Source organism: Berghia stephanieae, chromosome 1 (genome assembly GCF_034508935.2).
Source record: "Berghia stephanieae isolate SIO BIC M18660-M18661 chromosome 1, UCSD_Bste_1.3, whole genome shotgun sequence".
In the NCBI taxonomy this organism is placed as follows: Eukaryota; Metazoa; Mollusca; class Gastropoda; order Nudibranchia; family Aeolidiidae; genus Berghia; species Berghia stephanieae.
The window spans coordinates 55,299,923-55,326,184 of NC_088360.1; the positions used below are offsets into that span (position 1 = coordinate 55,299,923).

Consider the following 26,262-nt stretch of genomic DNA (forward strand, 5'->3'; position numbering starts at 1 on the left):
CCGTGTAAAAAGGGGAATCGGATGTAAATGAGTACGTCTAAATGTTGGCAGTGAGGATTGCCAAGTGCCAGTTTAAAAGGAAGAGAAAGAAAAAAAAAAAAGAATTATGATGTACTAATAGGGCAGAGAATTCATGACGTCACAGCTTCTTCTCTTCCGGTTCAGAACTCCTTTGGTGTGTTATGTTATGAAACCAGTCCTTCGGAAGACTGATAATGAATAGGTTACATATTGAATCATAATAAGGTGGCAGATTTTAGAGTGTGGGGGGGGGGGGGGGGGGGGGGTAAAAGAGCGGGGGTAGACGATCTTTATTGCCGACCAACATTTATTCAGTCTAGAAAATATGCCATCACTCTGAAACCAGAAGATCAATTACACAAAGTTTGTATACAGTCCTCCAGATCAGTGGTTTTACACTTATTATAGGATTGGAACCAGTTTTTTGACATCACACTTTTTACCCTATATTTGATTATTTGAAATCATAGTCGACTTTATCTTAATCACTGCCAACTTTTGTTTGTTTAGCGATTTTAAACATCTTGTAATTGTTTACTATAATAAACTGAAATTATTTTTTTTCTTTTTCCTTTCAGTGGGGAGCCCCTCGTGCAAGTCTCTGCACAAGTCATGACTCGAGATGACTCAAGCGGGGGGTGGGTGCTCATGGGGGGCGGTGGGCTGAGCAGAGTCCGTCTATGCAAGCTCTACCCCTTCGACATGGCGGCAGTCTCCGTGGAGGGCACCAACAGCAGTAGTAGTAGTAACTGCGACGGAGATGAGCCCGGTCCGCCGCCACAACCGCCACCAGCGCCACATCCGGCGATACATGGACAACAACAGCCTCAACACCCCCAGCTCCAACATCAACAACAGAGTGAGCGGTCGTCGCCAGACGGCAGCAAAGATAATAATAATGTGAATAGTATGGCAACACTTTACCACCCCCACCATCAACACCCACATCCTCTCCACCATCACCATCATCATCACCATCGTTCATCGCCTCCCTCTACCCCTCGGAGTAAACCGGAGTATATTATACTGGGACAGAGGAATGTAGATAACGCTGTGAGTATCATTTTTACTCCTCCTCCACCCATCCCCCCTCCTCCCTTTTTCTTTCTCCCTGCTCACAGGCCCCTCCTGCCTTCTTCTGTTCAAATTCATGCACCTCGCTCAATCATTAATTTTTAATCGGACTGCAAATTCATTATTACACCACCCTTTTTCTTATTCTTCATAATTTGCTGTCTTCCCTTTTTTCTTTATGTGAATACATCTATCTACTAGAAGAAACTTTCGTAATTTTTTGGCCCCTGGCGTTTATTTCACATATCTTATCATATCAGTAATCGATTAATTGGATCAAAACAACTTCTATATCCCCGTCGTGAATTGTTCTTATTCCTTTAAAATCAAATCACCGCTTTTTATTTTGTATTTTTAGATTAAAAGTTTTAAACTTTCCATCGTTTCTTAAATATCAGCATTTATGATTGATGTGCAAGAGACTCGAGCAACTTTGCGGGTGACCATTTTCTACATGATAATACTGAGTTGTCTTTAATATATGTACACATATTTATCAGGTCTGATAACCGGACAGAATTATGGGCTTGATTTAACATTATTGTTATGAATAATATTTTGCGTTGGTTGAGTATAATATTTTTCATTACAACTCAAACAGTATTTAGGTCATCAGACCTGGAAACAAGTACACCTTTGTGACAATTGAGCCTCCGTACTTTCGATTTTTTTGAGAGTGTGAATGACGAAATGGACGGTCGATCGATAGGATTTGAAATTACGACCATTTTGTTTGTTTCGGTAATGTTTCAATAATTCAAGAGAATAAAGATCCTGTCACTAGCATGATCGTTTTTAAAAAATACAAATGGCGTTTTCAAGGCTTGTAAATCTTTTACTAGTTAACTGCCGTACTCTGGAAAAATTTGTATTGAAACGTTTGGCCAGAAAATATCGATCGATTTAAATGGACTCTCATCTTAGCAAAAACTCTCAAAACCTGGACCTCGCAAGTACGGTAGTTAACAGGTTAAACACTTAACATGCTTCAGTAGTATCCGGATAGTTATTTCTCATTTTATATTTCTTTTCTTTCCTTAAAAAATTATATATATATATATTATATATATATATATATATATATATATATATATATATATATATATATATATATATATATATATATATATATATGATTTATATAAAATATATATATAAATGATCTTTGAACAAAAACTATAGTGCGCCAGTGTATGACCTTGCCTTGGATAAAAGATTATGTGACATTTGGATAGGACTTCATGATTATAAGCTCACCCTAGATGCCTCCAATTAGCACTCGCAACGAAATCAATCACTCAATGCTACAACCAAAACTACAGTTTCGTTCCTTTTAGTCCAGTTCAATAATTTATCAGATTCACTCAATTCATCAGCATCACCGTTAATAACTTTCAAATTTGGATAACAATCAATAATTGTGATTTGCAGCCTACCCGGGTATTTTAGCGTAGACGTGTTTAAAGAAAAATAAAAACAAATGTCACTCATTTATTTTGTGGTGTTTATTAGTAACCTACGCAAGTAAGTCTATATCTCACTTGATTTTTGTTGAATTCATTCTCCGTCGTTGTTTGGAATCTTCTCAACCCAGGTAGCATAAAAGCAACGATCTTTTAGATCTTCGTCTTCTTCACTCGGTGCAATTTACAGTTAAATCTGAATTTGACTTGGTTAATTGAATTAATAAAAGGCGGATTTGCTTATTGCTGCAAATTGTATATTTATAACATGCATTTCTTTCTCTTTTGAAAGTTACGTTAATTCAAATGGGATAAATTACAGTCTGTTTATTATTTGTAGTTGTTTAAAAGTACATTATATTTTCGATTTTTTGTTTGCGGCATTTGTAACTTTTGAATCTGGACTTCAAACTTGCACGCTATTCGTGAATTAAATATAAGCAGAATTTTTGAATTGACAGTTTTATTAATTTTTTATAAATGTATTTTTCCCCCCAATGAGAAGGCGGGACTGCTTAGCGCTATATTTTCAAATGATTAAAAACTTAGTGCGACAAATAACAAATCCAAATTTGCTTGTTAGATTAGGTAATCTAAGTTTCATGGTCGTGGTCACCAGGTTTTACTGGAGGATTAAAATACATACTGCACAGTCGCCATGAATCCATAGTTTTCCAGTCACAAAAGCAATAAACGTGCCAGACTACCTCTACTCTATCACTCTTACATTTCTCATTCATAAACTACAGACAGTAGATAATGATAATGAATATGCTGTGCCCTTTGCCTGCGTTATGTCGAAGCGTATATCCTGTCGACTGTCGGGTTTTCTTTCATGTACTTAGTTGCCAAATCAGGCAGATGCGCAGTCTTGAGATGAAGAAAATGATAGTTGTATTGGTAGTGGTGAGTGATGATAGCGAAATAGTTTTGTTGTTTATTGTTGTTGTTGTTCAAAATTCAACACTTATTCTTTCTATGTTTATTGTCATTGGTGTGTCCTCTGTATTAAACGTCAAGCTAGCTATTTTTTAACGAATGAGTATGCCCCTTACAACGCGGATCCTATGCTTTTGTCTGGCTGACTCTTGTACTGGAAACACGTATGGGTTTCTCTGGGAATCTACTTGTTCTGTGATCTCTTGTTTGAACTCAACCCCCTTTGTATTAGATACTAGGATATTTGAAACCGTTGTAAATTAAAATCCGTCTACTTCACTATCATTTTTATTTTGCTCGCGCTAGAGCTGCATTCAAGTGTCAATGATAATGATAATAACAATAATAATAATAATAATAATAATAATAATAATAATAATAATAAATAATAATAATAATAATAATAATAATAATAATAATAATAATAATAATAATAATATAATAATAATAATAATAATAATAATAATATTAATATAATAATAATATATTAATAATAATAATAATAATAATAATGATAATAATAATAATGATAATAATAATAATAATAATAATAATAATAATAATAATAATAATAATAATAATAATAATAATAATAATAATAATAATATTAATAATAATAATAATAATAATAATAATAATAATAATAATAATAATAATAATAATAATAATAATAATAATAATAATAATAATAATAATAATAGTAATACGAAAAGGAATATGATTTATTTATATAGCGCCTATCTCATACATTATAGCTCTAGGCGCACAAAAAAGCATAGTAAAATCTCTAAAAACAAACGCGCAGACAATTAGAACGTCTAGTATGTTTATATGAACTATGACGCGTTATAAAAACCCAAACAAAACAAATTAATATGAAATGAAAATAGGAGAGATTCTAAACAACAACAACAAGGAACAAACAAGAAGCGTAATAGCCATTTTAGCTTAGTCCATATCTAGTACAGTACTTAATTTATGGCTACGTCTATTATTCAAAGTTTATTCGTTGACCTTTAAACGATCCATGATTTAAAACAGTGATCTTTGTCCATGTGTTTATTTATATATTTATTTATTTATTTATTTATTTAGTTATTTATTCATTAGTTTTAGATATTTTTAAAATGCACGAAAGGGCTCACTCGAAACCCGTGTATGAAAAAATTATTTATGAATGAAATTGAAACTGATGTAAAATAAAACGTCACATAGTAGATTGTAACGAAAGGCCCAGTTAATATTGTGGTTGGGGTGTGGTATCATCATCCTCATCATCATCATCATCATCATCATCATCACCATCATCACATTGTTCTTTTTGTAAGTGAAATAATACAGGAGAAAGGGGGTAGGGGTGATGGATAAGAGATCCATTCAATCTTCCTAATTTTTATAATTATTAAATGCAGTATTTATTGATTTATTTGTTTATTGATTGATTGATTGATTTATTTATTTCAAATCTGATATGAAGTGCTCAAGAAATATTAACCTTGATTTCTCAGATAAATAGCTTGCTTGTGGAAGGTTTATTTTGTGTGAAAGCCGAGTCAGTTTTCTGTCGCTGTACGGCAGTGCAGCGGTACCTTCTTGTTTGTTGTATGTTTTAGGTTAGGTCTCTTTTTGCATATATTTTCCTCCTCCCATCAGAGATGGGTGTAAGGTTAGGCTTTATCCCCTGGTGTAAAACAAAGCTGTCATTGTCCTTAAGTCGTGCAAGCTCCTAACAGGCTACACGTTTCATTCATTCAGATGTGCTGTGTTTCCAGTTTTATGAATAACAAGCTGCCAAAAGCCGTTGCAATGATAAATATAAGCTATGATCGCTTCACTAACGGAACAAAAACAAAACAAAAAACATAATTAAAAAAAAACCAACAAATAACAAAACTTGAAATTTTATATAGTGCAATATCAACTAAACGTGCTCAAAGCGCTAAACAGGGGGTCCCTGATTAACAGCAACACGTGTAGAACGAGACATGACGCATGTTAGGCGATATTACAATTTTTTTCCGACATAGACAAACGCTGTTAACGCCCAGGTACTCATTTTACACCTGAGTACGGTAAGGGAATGTGAGTAAAGAGCCTTTTCCAAGGACTCAAGACTCAACTATGCGCCGAGCGAGGCTCGAACCCAGGACCTTCCTATCCGAAAGCGAGTGTCATACCGCACAACCCGGTACTTTTGTTTGTTTGTTATTTTTGTTTGTTTTGTTTTTGTTTTTTGTTCAAAACCCTTTTTTAAGTCAATAACAGTAAAAACGTGAATACATCATTTGAAATCCAGGTGTAAAAACTAGTGCAAAAAGTAAACCACAAAAACGGAATTAAATTTCAACTAGATTTCAATGATGAATTCACGTTTTTACTATTTTTGTTGTTGGCTGAAGAAGGATTTTGAGTCCGAAGCATTTCGTGTTTGGTATTTTGCTAATTTTGAAGCTGTTATATTCATTTTTGTACATTAATGGTTCCATTATTAGGAAATTGGAAAATGTGAGTTTTTAGCTCTTGTATTAGGGTGTTCACCGTGACTAGTAAAATGGAAATTTGTTTTTTTTTAATGATATAAGAGAGATAGAAATAAGAAAAAAATAATTAAAAAACAAAACTTGAGCTTTTATATAGCGCAATATGCATTAAACGTATTCAAAGCGCTTTACAAAGGGTCCCTGACCAACAGCAACACTTAACATGTAAAACGAGACATGACGCCTGTTAGGCGATAATACCATTTTTTTTTTCTGACAGAAGACGCTGTTAACGGCCAGGGTACTAATTTTACATCCGAGTACGGTGAGAGTGTGAGTAAAGAGCCTTTCCCAAGGACTCAACTATTCTCGATCCGAAAGCGAGTGTCATACCACAAGACCACGACGCCGCACATGGATGCAAATGGATGCATAAATACAAATAAAAGACAAGGGAGTTTAGGTTGTTTAATTTTGTTTGATTCCCCCCCCCCCCCCCCCCCCCCCCTTTTTTTTTTTTTTTTTTGCCTTCTTTTTCTTTTGGTTTCTCTAAAATTTGAAGGTAAAGTAAGTACACAAGAGCACACAAAACAAACTTTGGACATGTAAAGGTTGAAGCAGGAATCCTTCTTACGATTTTCTTAAATTTCCACTTGGCAATCCAAGAACTTCCGATACACGGTATTTCAAGTGCATAGGTGTGTTTTATCAAGAGTCGCTGCGTGGGCGTATCTCAGATCTTCGTTAGCTTTTTTTTTAACACTCTTGTCATTATGTTTACCGTCGTAATTTTCTCTTCCCTGCCGACTATCTCTTCGTTACTGTTAGCGCCCCCCCCCCCCCCCTTCCCTACCTGTAGGCTATATAGCTTTGTAAATTCATTATCGGTGGATTAACAACACGATATTATAAAATTGTATAGTTTCCAATTACTACTCAAGCTCTGGAATATGATTGTGGAATGTCACACCAACATTTCAAGAATATACAAGTTGTATACATTTATTTAGCCTACATCGTTCGCGAAAAATAAAAAAGAAGTAACATGTCTATGTTGCTCACTTGAAAGTAAGCGAAAGACGATTGTTGCAAAATGCCATGCGTTGTTGTGACTCATGAATGGCTTTCAAGCTAGCTTATAATGATCATTTGAGAGGAACAAGAAAAGGTATGAATGGCGCAGAATTGAAACTAAAATGTGTATTATTTAATGTAAATCATTGGGACAGAAAGAGCAGAGGATTGGCCAATTTCTACTTTTTACCCTCTAGATTTGGATTTTATTATTTTTTTTAAAAGGAGAAAACATGATTTTTTTAAAACTCAGAAGTGGAAATATGTGACCAAGTTGAATTACACTCCATCAATAGGGAACAAGAGTGTGGTGTTAAAACTGGTTCCAGTCTCATTGGAAGTGTAAAACCACTATCCCGGAGGCCTGGATTCATACTTTGTGTAATTGATATTCTGGTTTCAGAGTGATGACATCTTATTTTCTAGTCTAAATATATGCAGGTCGTCAATAAAGTTAAAGATCACACATTCTCGCTCTTTTACATCCCGTAATATTTAGAATCTGCCGATACATCCTGCTACATAAAAATTAGTGCCACCTTATGATTCAATATCTCACCTGTTAAGAAATTCATTATTAATCCTCCGAAGGACTGGTTATATACTTCCAGGGAGTGTGTAACCGGAAGAGTAGAAGGTGTGACGTCACGACTTCTCTGTCCTATTCTAAAGAATTTAAGGTAATAACACAAATTAATAAGTAAAAAATCGAGGCTCTTTGATTTGATACCAATTTTTATTTTCAAATTCGGATTTATTTATTTTTCTCACAATAGATAGGCGTTTTGTTTGTTGTAAGTGGTATGTCTGTCTTTATAATTGATCAGGATTTGTGCTGCCCAATAGTGATGCACAATACGTAATTACTTTTCCACAGGTTGTGTCATCCGTTTTTTCTGACTCCTAAAGAATAAATAATAATGAAAAAAAAAGTTCTATGCATGTCACGAATCTCAGTTCAATAAAAATGCCAATCCGCTACAGATTAGAATTCAAATTCATTTCCATAATAATCCTCTCCATTATGTCTAATCCCTGTATGGGGCGGAGCGTATTATAATTTAGGCAAAGTCATGATTCACTTATGGAGTCCAATCATGTAGCTCAGTGGTAACGCATTCGCCTTTAGAAAAAAAAAAAAAGAATCCATCCAGCAGTGATGGGAAACTGGGTCTGGACTGCCGGAGAGTACTTTCATCTGATCCGAAGTGTAACGAGTAATTGCTTATGTCCGTTTAACGTTACAGAAACGGGGTACAGCTGTTACTGTTCCATGGCCCAATACCCCGAAAAGAGCAATTGTTTTGTTTTTTTTAAACACAGGCAAGTTATTTATGGGCCTCAGTATTACTACACCTATTAATATAATCAAAATATGTAATAACATACCACTATGCCAGTGCACGTTTGAAAAGAAAAACAAGAAAGGAATAAAAAGACAAATTAGAAGTACTTCCAACCGTTTTTCATAAAAGCTTTAAAAATGATGCATAAAAACACTTTAAATGTGCAGCTTGCTCGCGCACAGATACAGATAAATCGGTGTGTGTGTGTGTGTGTGTGTGTGTGTGTGTGAGAGAGAGAGAGATATACATATATGAGAGAGAGAGAGAGAGAGAGAGAGAGAGAGAGAGAGAGAGAGAGAGAGAGAGAGAGACAGAGAGAGAGTGAGTGTGAGTGTTTCATAGTTATGTCAATTCAATGAAACAAAATGACCCTGTAAAGTGCACTTTGAAATCAGGAGAGGTCAAAATGGAATATATGTTGTATATTTCAAGACGCCCGCGTAAACTTGGGAATTCCAATGGAATATTTGAGTTATGTAATTTTTTAAAGATTGAAAAGCCCTTGGGGTTTTATCAACGAGATATACTGTGAACTGTCCACTGTGTCAAACAAAATATCTCATTTTGTATTTGCCAATAACATTTTCCGACTGACCTTGTTTTGTATTGGTGAGTTGGGTTTTTTAAAAGATGAAAGCATTGGTCGTTTAAGGGCAACAGTTAAAGGGAAACTAGATGGATATGCATATCCTTTTCTATGATTTAAGGATTATACCATTTGATGAAGAGAAGCTTTGCACGAAATATTTTCATTTGTGGTTTTTATGAGTAAAACGTTTTCAAGCTTTTTTTTTTTTTTCTTGTATATTAGCCAATGTATCCCTGGAACTTTTACTTCATTATTATCATCCGTCCATTCATAAATTATCCCCGGTTTGTTCTTACAGTCACAGGATTTAGAATAGTTGACACCGGTTGTGAATCATTTTGATTTGTCGATATATGAAGTAAACGTTTCCTCACCAAAATAATTTAAAAAGCGTTTTGTTTGTCTACGAGTATATCAGCCTCTGGAATAATAATTTGGAATAACCCCAAATGTCAAGGTGTGACAATAGAAAATTATATATTTTAACAAAATTCTAATTTATTTGTTTTGTCCAGTCATACTCAAAGTCGTCATCCACGTGAAAAGCCGTCTTTTGTTAATTTTTTTTTTTTTTTTTTTTTAAACTATATTTTTATTTTTATTTTATTTTTTTACAAGGCGAAGGGAAAGTGGATGTCTAGTTTTCGGAGACTAAATCATTATTAGCATATTTTGTGAACTGTGAATGGATCGGTGACGATTGGAAACCTCAGTCTGTTTTGTGAGGTATAGTGGTTTTTTTGGTATGGCACTCACTTTCCGGCTTATTGGACTCTGGTTCGAATCCCGCTTTGGACAAAGTTACTCCTCGACTCTTTACTCACTTTTTCTCACCGTACTCGTGTGTAAAATGAGAAACTGGCCAGTAACAAGTTTTGTCTCTGTCGAATATAACTGTATTGACGCACATTTTGCATGTTGCCGTTAGTTTGGGATCCCTTGTATAGGGCTTTGGACATATTTAGTGGATATAGCTTTTTATGAAAGCTCACTTCTTTTTTTTTTTAAATGCTATTGTTGTTGCTGTCTTGTTTTTCGTCTCTTTATTTTTCCTTTTTCTCCCCCCTGTTTACTTATTATAATCATTTCTACCTTGGAAAACCCAAATGTCACCGTGAGAGTTTGTCAATAAAAATTGATTTTAAATAAGTTCACATTTATTTGCTTTGTATTGAATTATTTTAAGGAGGCAGCAAAGATATAATATAAGAAACACATTATAAGTGGTTGATGAAGATATATATATATATATATATATATATATATATATATATATATATATATATATATATATATATATATATATCTGTATCTCTCTCTCTCTCTCTCTCTCTCTCTCTCTCTCTCTCTCTCTCTCTCTCTCTCTCTCTCTCTCTTAAAGGAATATTTGTGGCAAGAATGAAATTGGTGTTTAATGATTGTATTCAGTCCAACCACCTACGATGGGTGGCTGTCAAAGCAATAATAAGTAGCTGTAATTTTCATATAAGTTTACCTTTAATACAAGTCATTTGTAATCTGTTGGCTATGGTATGTGGAGAACTAATATGTTATATTTGACTGCCCTTCTTCCGGAAACAAATAAACAAACCAAAAAGTAAAAGTAAAATGAACAAGAATCTTACACAAAATAATCCTCTCCCCCCCCCCCCCCCCCCCCCCCCCCCCCTGTATATAAGTACTTGTATTTCAGACTGCCTATCATCACTTTTTATTCCACAGCGTAACACAAATGTCACAGAGAGTATGTCGATAGACATTGATTTATAAGAAGTTCAAATATATTTGTGTCGTATCGTATTACAGGGAGGCTCACTTACCGTATAAATAATACAGGCTGTACATATTTTTATTTAATGTCTTGACGAGGCTTGTGAACTGGTTCATTCAATTACAGTGGAATCTGCATAAAGTCAACACTCTTTAAACCAGCTTCTGCTTAAAGTGAACACCTATTGCTGGTCTCAAATTTTCTGTTCTTTACCTTAGTATGTTCTGTTGTTAATGGGTAAAGTCAACCTAGCTGGTGTTAAAGTTAACCAATCTCTCTGGTCGACGATGTTGGCTTATCAAGATTCTGCTTTTTTCTTTTTCCCCCCCTTCTTTTCCCTTATTGATAAAAAAATAATCCCCAAACAAAACGGTTGTTTGGTGTCTCGTTAGAGAATACCGATTATACCGAATACTTTCTCCGGTCTCAAAAATAATTTTAATTGTGTTGAAAAAAGCGTCAGCATACATGAGCATACATTTCATAAATTTGAATCTCAGGAAAGTGAATCGTTTACACATGATTAATGCAGTCATTCTTCTGTTTTCCTGTTTCTCCTATCCAATTGCTTATATTCTTTTTAAAACATTTCTAGTGACATTGAATAATGGTATTGATGATAATTTTAGCTGTAACTATTATTGCACATTTAGATCACCCAATCATTCATTCGTATGTTTGAAATTATAATGCTACATTATGGTATAGTCAAAATTCAAGTTCTAATAATTCACTATATACAACAATTTGCTCTTCCCGCCAAAGCCTCTTTATATTGCTGTTCTTTGTTTTGTTAACTCTCTCTCTCTCTCTCTCTCTCTCTCTCTCTCTCTCTCTCTCTCTCTCTCTCTCTCTCTCTCTCTCTCTCTCTCTCTCTCTCTCTCTCTCTCTCTCTCTGGTAGTCATTTACATTAGTTTAAATGTGCGAAGCATTGTTATTATACCACAAAACAAAGTCCAACACATTATGCATGCATCTTTGTCAGGCATTGTGCTTACTGACGTGCAATATATAACACCTTTTGTTTTTCAGCTTTCAGGAAAAGAATTCCTCTTTCTCTATATTTATTTTTCTAAAGCTAGGGGCAAAAATCATTTCATCTATTTTTCAATATAAAGGAGGAGATCCGGTAAAAAGTAATATAGGTTTTTGATAAGTTATTGATTTCGTCATTTGATGTATGGCATAATGTCAGATTTAGCAAAGTGTTATAGATGTTTGTGTGTGGGTGGGGGGGGGGGGGGGGGACTTGCTTCTACTGGGGATCGAACCGCGTGAAATGAAATGTCACACATTATTGGTTTTAGCGTCATTGCCAATTATTCTACGTTGGGTTGCTTGATTCGATCTGTTCCTCCGACATTTCTTGAAGGATACATTGCAAAATTTCGATTTCTGTCTAGATTTAAACTCAACAGAGCAATAATGCATACTTCTTTGTGTGGTACACGTTAACAGTAGCAGTAATTATTTAGATTTAAAATGGAGAAATGGAAAGAAAAATAATATATAGAAATCGTTCCCAATCTCATGAACGACGCCATTTTGCGATATATTTCGTTTATTCTATTTAACAGATTGAAAGACGTGTAAGAGAATCACCCCTCTCATCCTCCCTTTTTCTGTCTTCTTAAAAAAAATGTTGACATTTCTTATGATCTGTAGTTTTGTATATACTTGAGATACTATTTCAAACTTTTTATTTATTTATTTATTTATTATTATATTTATTATTATTATTATTATTATTATTATTATTATTATTATTATTATTATTATTATTATTATTATTATTATTATTATTATTATTATTATTATTATCATCATCATTATCATCATCATCGTCATCGTCGTCGTCTTCATCATCATGGCCTGTAGTTTAAGCAATGGAAATATTTCTCCGTGGTCAAGCTATAGTGCTCCAATATCCCTTTTAAATATCAGCAAAATTGATAAATGAAAAGTCGTCGAGTTTGCGTTTCAATCTTACACGTTAGTCCTCTAATTTAACTTATTGGTTTGTCTTTAATTTTCCATTTATAATTCCCGACAATGATTTGGCAATGGGCAGCGTTATCTTCACACCCTTTAGAATGAACATTTTACCTGACATTAATGAGAGAAATACTATATTCCTAGAAGTGTATTTTACCCTGTTCCATCCTGATACTAAATTAAGCACTATTAGAGCGGTATATTGATAAGGGGATCCGATAGCTCAGATAATAGATCACCGGTTTCATACTTAAAGGGACAGAGATCGATCCCACGTGAAGTCGATTTTTTTTTTTTTTTTTTAAATGACTCCTATGTGTACCCAATTTTAATTGGATATTTGGGTCTTTGAAAGACGTCTATTTAAATCTTTATTTTAGCAATTATTGATTTGTCTATTTTTCGAATTGGTAATTCCCAGTAATTATTTGGAATTGGCCGCATTATCTTCACCCCTTTTAGACATTTTGCCATACTTTATTGAGAACAAATGGAGAGAGATATAGAGATATTAATTGAAATGTTTTATTTTTGCTATCTTGAGACTAATTAAGAGACTACGAAGACGCTTTATGATTTTTTTTTTATTAATGACTAATCGTACTTACCTACTTAGGCCTTTTACTCCTCCATGTGTATATTATGTATCAACAACACTCCTCCATCGGACACGATTTTGGACTGCCATCTCCACTTCCTTCCATTTTGTCTCTTTCTCCTTCAATTCAGCCACTGTGTTGACCCCCCCCCCCCCCCCCCCCCCCCAAGTTGCTCCTCGGCCGTCCCAATCGTCTCAAACCGTTATTGTGTCGGTGGGGGTGATTTAGATGCTCAAACTTGATTTTCATGGTTTTTTTTTTAATGGGCTTTCGGGTAACATTTATTTATCATTGAGGACCACGAAATATAGCCTTAGTTTCATTAAATGTCTTATCATTTTGACTTTCAATTCTTCTAGGCATCTAGTTTTACTTCGACACCAGAACTGACTCGTAGGAATGTGAGGCTTGTGTGCGGTTGCCGTACGACTCTGATAAAATAACATTTAAAGGAGAAAAAAAAATAATCGTTTTGGCCAGGAAACGTCTATTTGATGTATCGAAATGTGATAAATGACCCTAAACATGTCAATTTTAACCAGTTAACCGCCGTATTCTGGAGGACCCCCCCCCCCCCCCCCCCCCCCCCCCCCCCAAAAAAAAAAAAAAAAAAAAAAAACAAAAAAACAAAACAAAACAAAACAAAACAAAAACAAAAAACAACACAAACAAAAACATGGATTTCGAAAGTTGGCCAGAAAAACTCATCCTTCGAATGTCGATTGATTTAAATGGCCGTCATCTTGTCAAAAACTCTCAAGCCTGGGACTTCGCGGCAGTTAACTGCTAAAGAAGTCTTAAAGTTTGAAAATAATATCGGGGATAAATTTGTCAAGAGTAGTTAGTCAAGACATTCCCGCCTGGCAATATTATATTTAAAGCGGTATTAATGATATTCAGAACGATCGCAGCAGGGGGTGGGAAGTCATCTGCATAAAATAAAAATGAGACACGTTTATTGTCAAAATGCTTGACACAACGCTCTGTTGTTACAATACTGAGATTTAATTCGAACCTCGTGTAAACTTGTCACAAGTCAGTGTGATTCACTAGAGCCAGAGTTTTAAGCAGTTTTTATTTCCTTTTCCTTTTTATTTATTTATTTTTTAAATATTTTTTTTAAAGAGAAGGAGAGGGGGGGGGGGGGGGGGATGATGATGGTGAAGGATGAAGAGCAAGAGGAAAACCCATTAAAATGTTTCTTTATTATTATCGCTTGGCGAGCTCAGTCTTAGAAAGTATATAGCTGTCTTGCAAAAGGCTCGATTGAGACGTGATATTTTTTTTAAAAATAATTTTTTTGGGAGGGTGGAGAAGGTGTGTGTGGGGGAGGGGGGGGGGGGGGGGGGGGGAGGGTGGTCAACATTTTTTGGCGTTGTTCTTTGACTCTCCTATGGATGAGACCAGTTTATTTTGCCTCGGCTGTGACTGAGATCTTTAGTTGAAATGAGAACATTCTAATGGGCGATTTTTTTTCTTTCTTTCTACAATCTCTTTCGTCAGGGACTCTTTGTCTGTGAATAGGTTGTCTCAGATGAAATGCTGTCTGTGGATATACGTCTACTACCTGTTCCAACCATTCCTCTTTACTTTACTTTTGTCTTGATCATTTATTTTTACAGATCATCTTGTTATTTTGAATAACTATCCCCTTGTCTTCAATTACTAGCCAGTGATGCCAAAATCCGGTCTAGAGCAAAACATTCCGGGTTACGGGCGCAACTTCCGTCAAATTCCGATGAGGTCAATTGTTCCAAGTATACACCACCCCCTTTAACCACCACATCATCATCACTACCACTACAACCACCACCACCACATCATCATCACCACCACAACTACAGCTACAACCACAATACCACATCATTATCACTATCACTACTACAACCACCACCACTACATCATCATTACTTGCACTACTAAAACAACCATCACTACTACAAACACCAACACCACATCATTATCAATTCAATTCACATGTTAATTTTATCCATTGACCAATATTCATAACATCTCTCTGAACAAAGTATTCTAAGGATTATAATAATAATTACTACCACCACTACTACTACACCACCACCACCACATCATCACCACTACCACTACTACGACCGCCACCATCATATCATCATCACTACCACTACTACAACCACCACACCATCACAATCACTACTACTACTACTACTACAACTACTATTTAGAACTATACAATATGTAAACAATGCCAAATACCATCCCAATTCCCTTTTCTTGTGTGCGGAAATTCCTCCGAGTGGTGTCTGAAATTCCAGTGAGCCAAATTTAAAGTTGGCGTCTCTGACTAGCGTTGAAATGACATCAAATTTCATTTTAGAACCCCCCCCCCCCCCCTCCAATAGATAACGTTGCGAGATTAATTTCAATTTAACTTGCAAGAGTATGAAAGTAATTCAAACCACACCGCCTTTAGATTTCAAGGTTTATCCCAGTTTCTGTGTCATTAAAAGGATAATAAGAATAGCGTGCAACCTTTTGGGTCAGGCGTTTTTAGTAGATATGACTGTGTATCTAAAATGTTGGCATTATATGCGTTTAGGTATAATGCTTACAAAATTTGCCAGCCGGATATAACGTAGCCACAACACACAAATCTTTATGTAACCTTGAACGTTTTTGGTCTGATTGATATAATTTACTCAGATCACCAAAATGGCTGTCTAAAAACAGTAACAATGAGCTGAGTGACGTAAATTTCGTTCTTTCTAATACAGATCATCAAACTTGTGAAGAGATTCACCTTGGATTTCTGGGAGTTGATCAAATTTGATCTCAGCGTCGCCCCCCCCCCCCCCCCCCACACACACACCCTCACACGCCCACCCCTGATTTCTTTTGCAATGTAGTTAGTATTGCAATATCTTTTGAAAATGTTTTGTACCTCGTTGGATGAACCTTTGTTGCCCTCGGTACATTCATCATTCACTTTCAACGAGACCGCCTTCCCACTTGAAAGGTTTGTGTTTATGGGGCAACTAATGACAACCAAGTAAATAATATCAAGTGAGGGGCATGATTCAGTTGAGCGTACATACTCTGTTAATAATGATAATGATAATAATAATAATAATAATAATAATAATAATAATAATAATAATACTTTATTGCATCCCAAAATGGAAATTTTTTGTGTGAAATGTGTGATATTGAAATCCCTGTTTTTGTTTATTTCTTTCTTTTGTGTACGAGCACCATATTTTAAAATGTTTTTGTTTTTTTAATCCAATCTTTCTCTTTCTTCCTTTCTTTCTTTCATAGATAAGCTAAATCTGTGATTTTGCAAGTTTCATGGGGAGCGATTTGTGAAATTCAACTCATGAATAATTTTTGAGTAGCAATGATTCTGCCAATGACACTTAAAATGGCAGTTGAAGCAAAAACCCAAGCAAGTAATAAATTAAAAAAAAAGGAAATAGTGAAAAAAAAACCCACAAGATAAATAAATTATATTTTAAAAACAAAACAAAAAATAAAACAAACAGCAATATTGCCTTTTTCCAAACCTTCGAGCCGACTTGTCCTTATCTGCAGGTCTGATAACCCAAATTGTTATGGGCTAATTGTACTGAGGAAAATACTCTCAAACCAAAGCAAAATATACTTCATTACAACAATTTTAAATAAGCCCATGACTGCATTCTATTATCAGACCTGCAAATATGTGCACCTTAAAGCCAGTAAATAGTAAGCTTTTCTGCGTTGTTTAGATTAAAAAATCCCCTGGCTCGTGAATATGTTTCAAGTGCTTTTTTGGGAGAGATGAATCCTCAAATAAAAGGTAGAAAATTGATAATGACCTATTTTAGAGCATTGAAAACAACATAAAGATTTCTACCGGCGCCGAAAAATTTATACTATACTTTTTTGTGTGTTTGTTGTTTTTATAGTGGCCAGAAAACTTATTTTTCACATAATAATCAAATTAACATGCTGACCCAAACATGTCAAAAATTCTGAAATCTGAAGTGTCATTTTAGTCTCAGATCTGGCACTTTTTGACGTGTCAAAACGATCGTCATCTCGATAGATTAATAATTTTAAAAAAGGTCTTTCTACTTGATACTTGTGTGTTCTTTCAGTTTTGTCCAGGACGGCCATGATGTCAACATTTAAAATGTGAAAACCATATTCGATTATAAATTGTGCAAGAAATATTGACAGACTCTGCGATCGCCTAATCTTTTCTTGATATTGAAAGACTGATTATGAGGGATAAATAATTGGCTAAATGGGTCATCCATTGTTTGACGGGAGACATGGCAGGCTCTTGAATGTTAGGAGAGATTTAAACACCATATTCAACGGTTTTTTGTGTGTTTGCGATATGCATGAGGTGAAGAATTAAAGCAGCGAATACTTCAAGTGCACTCTATGTGAAAATGGGCCTCTTTCCGGTGTCTCAATAGCTGATATGACCTTTAATTTATGATGACTGATGGTTATGATAATGATGATGATGATGGTGATTAGGTTAATAGTAATGATAATAGTAATGATAATAATAATGATAGTAATAATAATAATAATAATAAGAATAATAATAATAATAATAATAATGATGATGATGATGATGATGATAATAATAATAATAGTAATGATAATAATCATGATGATGATGATACTACTACTACTATTATTATTATAATTATTATTATTATTATTATTATTATTATTATTATTATTATTATTATTATTATTATTATTATTATTATTATTATTATTATTATTATTATTATTATTCTTAATGATGATACTTATAATGATAATAATAATAACAACAACAACAACACTCTTTTTTTCTAAAGATATAGAATTAATGTGACTGATTACTCCGAGGTCTGACGAGGCCTGAAATCTTGTAATGTTTTTGATTGAGTTACAATCATTTCCAAAATCATGTCGATTTATTATGGTACATAGATCTCAGACATTATCTTGCTCTGCCTTATTGGTGCGATTGATCTAATATAAACTTGTCTCTTAATTTTGATTTTTTTTAAACGAACAAAAACCCCGGGATTGATGTATATCAATATAGATTTTATTTTTATTATTTTAATATATTTTTTTAATGCTGTTTTACTAGGGATTAATGTGATGGGAACATACAAGATATCTTCAACTTTTTAAACATTAATTTATTATTGCGGGTGTTTTAGAAAGGAAAGAAAACTTTCGTTACATATTTGAGCGAGTGAATTGAATTACACTTATAATGATTGCAGAAACAATTAATTACACACGTTCGAACCAGTAAGCAATTTTGTATTTTGTAAATCAATATGTCCAAAATATATGTGAATGACAAAATTTACAAAAATAGGCAGAAAGAAAACAAATAATTTGAGGGGAAAAAAAAACGAAAAGAGAAAAGGTATATTGATAGGTTATGAGAAGCAGGATGTATCTTGAGTTGTAAAATACCAATCTTGCCGTTTTGCCCTCCATTTCGCTGTGATCTAGAGATACATTCTAGGAATCATAAAACCAGTTTAATATGGTCCAATGCCTGAAAGACATTTTGTCCTTTTTTCCCCCCTTGCTACTTTAAACTCGGAGATCCCCTCTTCCGAAAACTGTTACCAGCACTTAACGGTTTTATGTCTCGCCCTGTGTACCAGTAGAATTTTGAAAAAACAAAACATTTAGAGCATATCTTGTCTTTTTGAAAGATTAGTTAGTGCATCACAATTCTTGAAAATCTGGCGTTTTCAATCCAAACTTTTAGTGTAAAATTTAAAATATCCTTCTTTTACTGATTTGGCTCCAAAATGTATCTCTATATCCCTTCAAAACCATTTTAAAATTGTAAATTTTGGACAACAGCTAGGAATCTCTTTTAAATTTTTTTTTTTCAGATTGGCCACATTGACTACTACTACTACTACTACTACTACTACTACTACTACTACTACTACTACTACTACTACTACTACTACTACTACTACTACTACTACTTACGATACTATCTACTACTACTACTACTACTACTACTATACTACATACTACTAAACTATATTCTACTATTACTACTATACTATATACTACTACTTACTATATCTACTTATACTATACTACTACTCTACTACTACTACTATACTACTATTATATATTATTACTACTACTATATTACTACTACTATATACTTCTCTTACTATTACTTTACTACTACTACTATTACTACTACTACTATACTACTACTATACTACTACTACTACTACTACTACTACTACTACTACTACTATTATCTACTACTTACTACTACTACTACTACTTACTACTACTATACTACTTCTACTACTACTATATTACTACTTACTACTACTACTACTTTACTACTACTACTCTACTACTACTACTACTACTACTACTACTATACTACTATACTACTATTACTACTACTACTATTACTACTACTACTATTACTACTACTACTATTACTTCTCTTACTATTACTTTTTACTACTATACTACTACTACTACTATCTACTACTACTACTACTACTACTATACTATTACTACTATTACTACTACTACTATTACTACTATTACTACTACTACTACTACTACTTCTACTACTATTACTTCTACTACTATTACTTCTACTACTATTACTACTACTACGACTACTACTACTACTACTACTACTACTACTACTACTACTACTACTACTACTACTACTACTACTACTACTACTACTACTACTACTACTACAACCACCACCACCTCCACATCATCATTTTCTGAAACACTAGTACTACAAATACCACTACCACAACCGCATCATTACCACTACAACTACAACCATCATCACCGCAACTATTACAACCACAGCCATTTGAGGTTTTGGAGATTTGGGGTGGTATTGGACATTGTGTTTACCTACCTTATAGTTCTAAATAGATAAGATTTTCTCAAATGAAAGTCTACCGAACGATGTCTGAAATTCATGTGAGCACAATTTTAAGTTGGCGTCTCTGTAAATTGTAACTTGTTTCCAGGCTTTTTTGAGTGGTCCAAAATGTCTGCAGTCATTTTGATACTTTACCCATGCATCAATCCGCAAGCATTTTAAAGTTACAATTCATATTTAATAATGATGGAAATTATGCTTTTTGGGTTGAAAAAGATCCCATCCCCCACCCACCCGGAAATTTAGATGTTTTTTTTTTGTGAGGATAATATACGTTTTTATTTGTTGCACGTGACAGTTCTGTGTTCTGGAATAAATTCTCCCTATTCATATCATCGCCATGTTGGAATACTAAACAACCTCTTTAATTTGTCATCAACCAGCTTTTTTCTCTCTTTTTTTTTCCTTTCTTTTACAACATAATTTTAAAACCATTTATTTCTTTATTTTTCTTTCTTTTTTTCCCCATTTGCAGGTAATATTAAATTGTAGGTTGAAGAAAGACATCCAATACACAAAGGTGAATCCTAAATTCCACCACTGGAAAACGGATGAGAAAAAGTTTGGTCTTTCCTTTGAGCGGTCCGAGGACGCGGAGTCTTTTGACCAGGCTATCCGACTCGCGGTGGCTGATCTCAATAGAGGTACTTTATAAAAACACATTATAATTTTTAAAATATATAAACCGATAAAGGTGATTTCAGGAATATATAATGTTTTATTACCATATGTTTAGATTGAACGCTACTTGCCTATTGCATTTAGTGACTTTTTCTGCTTAATGATTAAGGAAAAAATACCTATGCAACCAATAGTGAAAATAAAAAAAAAAAAAAAAGGGGCGAATGGTGATGGTGATAATGATAAGGATGATGATGATGATAATAATAATAATGATAACAATTTAATAATAATAATGATGATGATGATCATGATCATGATGATGATAACAATTTGGATTACCAGACCTGCAAATAAGTTCACATAGATTAAAACGCATTTTGCTTGATTAGACAATATTGACAATTCTTGTTGATATGGTATGTCTACACAATGGAATTACTTCAATATCCCTATCTGGTCATTATTCTTTTACTTGAAAAAATAAAATGAAAATGAAAGTAAAGAGTTTTACAGAATTAAATATTTGCGATTATTTTATAAATTTAAATCCCAACAATAAAAATTGTTTGTCCCATTGGAGTGATCACTGATTTTTGCCTTAGGGCTCTAGCATAAATTGTTTTGTTCATTTCATTTTTTTAAAAAGGAACTCAATTATTTTTTTTATCTACATTTTTCTTTTATCTTTTCTTTTTGATTTCTTTGCAGGTTTTCATAATGAGGTTGTGGTCGACAGAGAGGAAGGAATATTTTCGGTAAATCTATTTGTTTATGTGAATTCATTGTGTGGACAAAATTAAACAAAGATCATTAAGATATCTCTCACCTAACGAATTGATTATTAGATATAAACCATATTCTAAAACAAATATTCCAACGGCAGATTGTAGTCCTCGAGGTCCATGGAGCCTGAGGTTACCATAGTTTCTGTTGCATTTAACAGAGAGTAGCAATTGCTTTCTACACTTAGGATAGCCTATCTACTCCAGTCCTGTCCACCAGATCAGACCCATCAACTGTTGGATGTGCTAGGGGTCGGTGTGTGAGGGTGTGGTATGTGTGTGTCAAATCCTGACTGCCCCCAGAACAATATCTGTCATTTTGGTCAAGGGATTTAGCAATGCACAATTATGTCCTCTGAATGAAAAAAAGTATTTTAAAAAAAAATTAATCATAAAAGTAAAAGGTTCATATTAAAGAAAAAAAAAAAGAAACAAAATGCTTGTTTATCCCTCTTTTCATCAACCATAGGAAAATCGTTACGATACAGCAAAGATTTTTCTTGTTCTGATTTCTTTTGTACATCACAAAATGGACTATTTGTCATACAGCTTCTTTGGCTGAACAAAATCATATAAAGCGTGAAGGCTTATTGCTTTTGTGACTGAGTTTAAAAAAAGTATATTTTTGTGTTGGGCGGGAATGAAGTTTCAGGGGAAAACCTAAAAATAGCACTGGTAAGGAGAGAGTTAAAATAAACTTGTGTAGATATAAATGTGTGGTCAGTATACCCGAAATACTTTTTGAAAATATTTTGAAATAGATATGATGGACTTCTCGATACAGACACAAAAAGATACTTACAAGAAATATTTAGATAAGATCAATATATAACACAAGAGAGTATTCATTTGATAGAGCACTCACCTTACAAGAAATGAAGTGAGTTGAAAAGTGCCAGAAGACAATAGATCAGTGCTGATGGTTTTCCTCGGATCCGTAGAAATCCGCGATTTTGGAGTCCAGAGCAGGAATTTCCTCCTTTTAAAAATTACATTTTCTCGAAACAATGTGCTAGCAATGAGAGAGTTGATGTGTGGTGGAACACACAGGTGCAGTTTACAACTGTCCAGAAGTTAGCTAGAGTATCAATGATATCAATTGCTCTAAAAGTGGGGTTTCGTGCAGTAAAAATGGGGCTTAAAGGCAATCGTTCAACATTTTCCTGCTTTTTCACTTTTTGTCACCATCAGCAGTGATAGATAATAAAAACTTTTACGGCATTGGGGAGTCCGAATCAAACCCACGACCTGACTGCTATGACATATCTGCCTGGCCATGAGAGGGACGTTCTACAATTGACGCCATCCACATGGATATCGATATCTCATGCTGTTGAAATCTTTGCTACAAGTTTAAATAGAAGTAGACCCTTTCACCCCCTTATTTGCCTGACGTCCTTTAATATGATTAATTATATTTACTTTTAAAAATGGTTTTGAATAAAACTCCCCCTTATCCTCTACATTTCTATCCCCCTTTTTCAAACAAACAAAATAAATAAAACTCTTTTCTATTATTGACTTGCTATGTCTTCAAATGTTACATTGAATGAATATATGCAACAAGTTTAAAGGTTCAAATCTTTTTTTCTTTTCATTTACTCCATCCAGTATATGGAGCTGCCACTCGTTAGAAAAGACAGCTCTTCACATTCAGCCTCCACCACCTCCACCACAACAAGCAGTCCAGGGACCAACTCGCCTCAGTCACCCTATAATAGCAACAACAACAATAACAACGACCCATTTAACTTTGCCGCACAACAACAGCATCAACTTTTACATCAAAAACAACAGCAGCATTCACCGGCGTCGTTGATACACAAACATCCGCATCTTCATCAAATATATTATTCTTCATCTTCTCCATCATCGTCTTCATCATCTTCGTCACAAAAACATCAAAGGACAACAACATCACCGCCCTTGAGAAATGTTCATACAAATGGTTGTGGTAGTATCATGTCCCATCGTCATCCTCATCATGATCAACCTCATTCATCTCATAGACATGCAATTTTACAGCATCAACAACAACGTCAACAGCATCAACAACAACAACAGCAACATCATCATCAACAAATACATCAGCAGCAACCTCGTCATCATCATCTCCATCATAAACCTCAACAACAACAATTTCAGTTGCAGCAACAACAAAATCAACAGTTTATCCAACCCTCGAACTTCCCCAGTTCTCCAATTATAAGTGAAAAAAGTAGTGAGAACAAATCTAGTTTTGACAGCAGTTCAGGTCATGAGGAGATTTGGGTACGTTCATCGTCGTGCTATGGACCTTCATCCTCCATTAGTGGCAAATCAGATCAGGGTCTTCTTGACTATGAGGTGGCACTTGATTCAGAACATAGAGACTGTTACAAGGAGGAATCTTATGTCATATTCAATAAAAATAAAGTAGGAGCACCACATGAATACAGCTACCCCAATTTAGAACCGGCTCAGAAGCCACCGACCCAGCGCAGCATCACAACAAAAACAAAACAAGCGTTGCCATCCTCCACGACCGCCTACCAACATCCTTACCACCCTCACCACGTGATTACAACAACCCTTTCTCAGTCCAACCCCCCTCTTCCAATCAAAAACAAAGCCAAGAGTAAAAGCATGGGTGTTAGTACCAGTAGCACGACAAGTGGCATTTTAAGCGGTAGTAGTGGTGTTGGCGGTATTGAAACAGACTTATCTTCTATATCTAATTCCGGGCCCCCAGGTGCCCGTTCTCGCCTTGTTTCCTCTCAAGCTCAGTGCAAACATTGCCGTGAAGTGTTTTCCTTGGACGATAATTTGCGGGGCTCTTGCGAGGATGCCCCTGATTCGGTGGTGCGGTGCATGGAGTGTGTGTCGTGTGTAACATGCGCCACCTGCCTTATGTACCATTGCCTGGCAGACGCGGACGGCGAATATCGGCACCCGTGCTCCTGTGCCCCCGGTGATCCTAATCAATGCAAGCGGTGGACGGCCCTCAGCCTCCTGTCACTGCTTTTCCCTTGCTTATGGTGCTATCCTCCTCTCAAGGCCTGTCACTACTGTGGGACTCAGTGTGGTCTCTGCGGTGGGCGGCACAAGGCAGCATGATGAAATAACAATAGTTTTAATTTTACTCAATATAACAAATACATAGTGACAGAATAGCAATTGATAACTATTGTAATAATTATCCATTTCCTTCTCTCTCCTTCATCCAGACCCATATAGATACAGAAACATTCAATAGCACTCAGTATTCAATACATTTTAATCTCTGCAGACATACACTTTTAAACACAAGAAAATAAAATGATCTAGACATTTCAATTTAATGATGAAAGTGTGGTTGTTCAAGGGTGTCAGCCATCGTTGTTAATATAGGTTTGTTTTAAGTGTAAAACTTGTGATCCTTGGCTTTAAAAATTTTTTTTCAAATCTCATTTGAAAATTTTATTTCAAAAACTATTTTTCCATCACAAAATGTTGATAGACAATTAATATTTCTAACAGACTAGAAATAAATGTATGCAAACTACACAGTTTTTCAAATGTTCATTTTTCCATAATCACTTTTAATTGAAATGGAAAAATAATGTCCATTTTATCTCTCACTATCCTAGACATTTTCGATTTTAACGTATGCGAACAAATTTTCTTGTATGAGTCATGAGAATGACAAAGCATCATTTTTTGCTTTCATTCTAAATTTCGTTTTCGACACTTCAGTAAAAGATCTTGTTTGCTTAAGGTTAAGACCTTTTCATGTCAAAAAAAAAAAAAGGAAATTATCTTATACTTATAGGATAGTTTGATAGTTAAGTCTACAGTTCTCACAATGAGATTGAAGATGACTGGAAAATAGTCATAATCGTTATTTGAATGCATTTGTTATGATTATTATTGTGATAAAAATTGTTTCCACCGTTTTTTTTTTCCTGTGATGATGGTCAATTTCTGCTTTTCTTTTTTTTTGTTTCACAACTCAATCAATTTTGCTCTCAGGTCCTCCAATTTGTGTTTGGTTACTTGGTATAGTTTTGGTTCTAAATTTATGATATGTTTCTGTCTAATTAGTGTAAAACTTGGCTGACACCCCCTGTGTTCAAGTATAATTAGAAATGAAATCTTCTGTATTTAATTTTGTACAAATTGCTTGTGCTTATAATTAATGATTTAAAAACACAACCTAAATATCCGATTTATTGTAGTAGAGTTGTCACCACATTCTCCATGGTCATATGATATTTTTCATTGCCTTTCTATAATAAAACTGAATAAACCATAACAATAACAACAGAACAAGATTGCCCTGAATATTTTCTTTCTTGAAACTTAGTTTTCTTGGTAAGGTGCAAATCAGTAAACTTCAACCGGCAGATGTAGCCTCTTTATTTTTCTTTAAAAGAAAATATTGTTTATTCTTATCATTATATAGGTCAGCTTGAATGAAATTTATGGTGGATTTGATTTTTTTAAACAATATAAGTTAAAGGAGATTTTTCTTGGATTAAATTCTTTTGAATCACCAATACCATCAATGATATAAACAATAACTTTTAAGGTCATC

General features: G+C 34.3%; 1 protein-coding gene across 1 annotated transcript in view; it reads left to right on the forward strand.

Moving 5' to 3' along the window:
- LOC144977907 (sprouty-related, EVH1 domain-containing protein 2-like) overlaps nucleotides 1-25,989 on the forward strand; it is a 51,212-nt gene extending 25,223 nt beyond the window's left edge. Inside the window, exons 2-5 of the mRNA XM_078923323.1 lie at nucleotides 600-1,074; nucleotides 20,777-20,945; nucleotides 21,634-21,680; nucleotides 23,319-25,989. Of these exons, the coding sequence (XP_078779449.1) occupies nucleotides 600-1,074; nucleotides 20,777-20,945; nucleotides 21,634-21,680; nucleotides 23,319-24,803 (2,176 nt within the window). The 3' untranslated portion in view covers nucleotides 24,804-25,989. The remainder of the gene's footprint in view (nucleotides 1-599; nucleotides 1,075-20,776; nucleotides 20,946-21,633; nucleotides 21,681-23,318) is intronic.
- The last annotated feature ends 273 nt before the right edge of the window (nucleotides 25,990-26,262 follow it).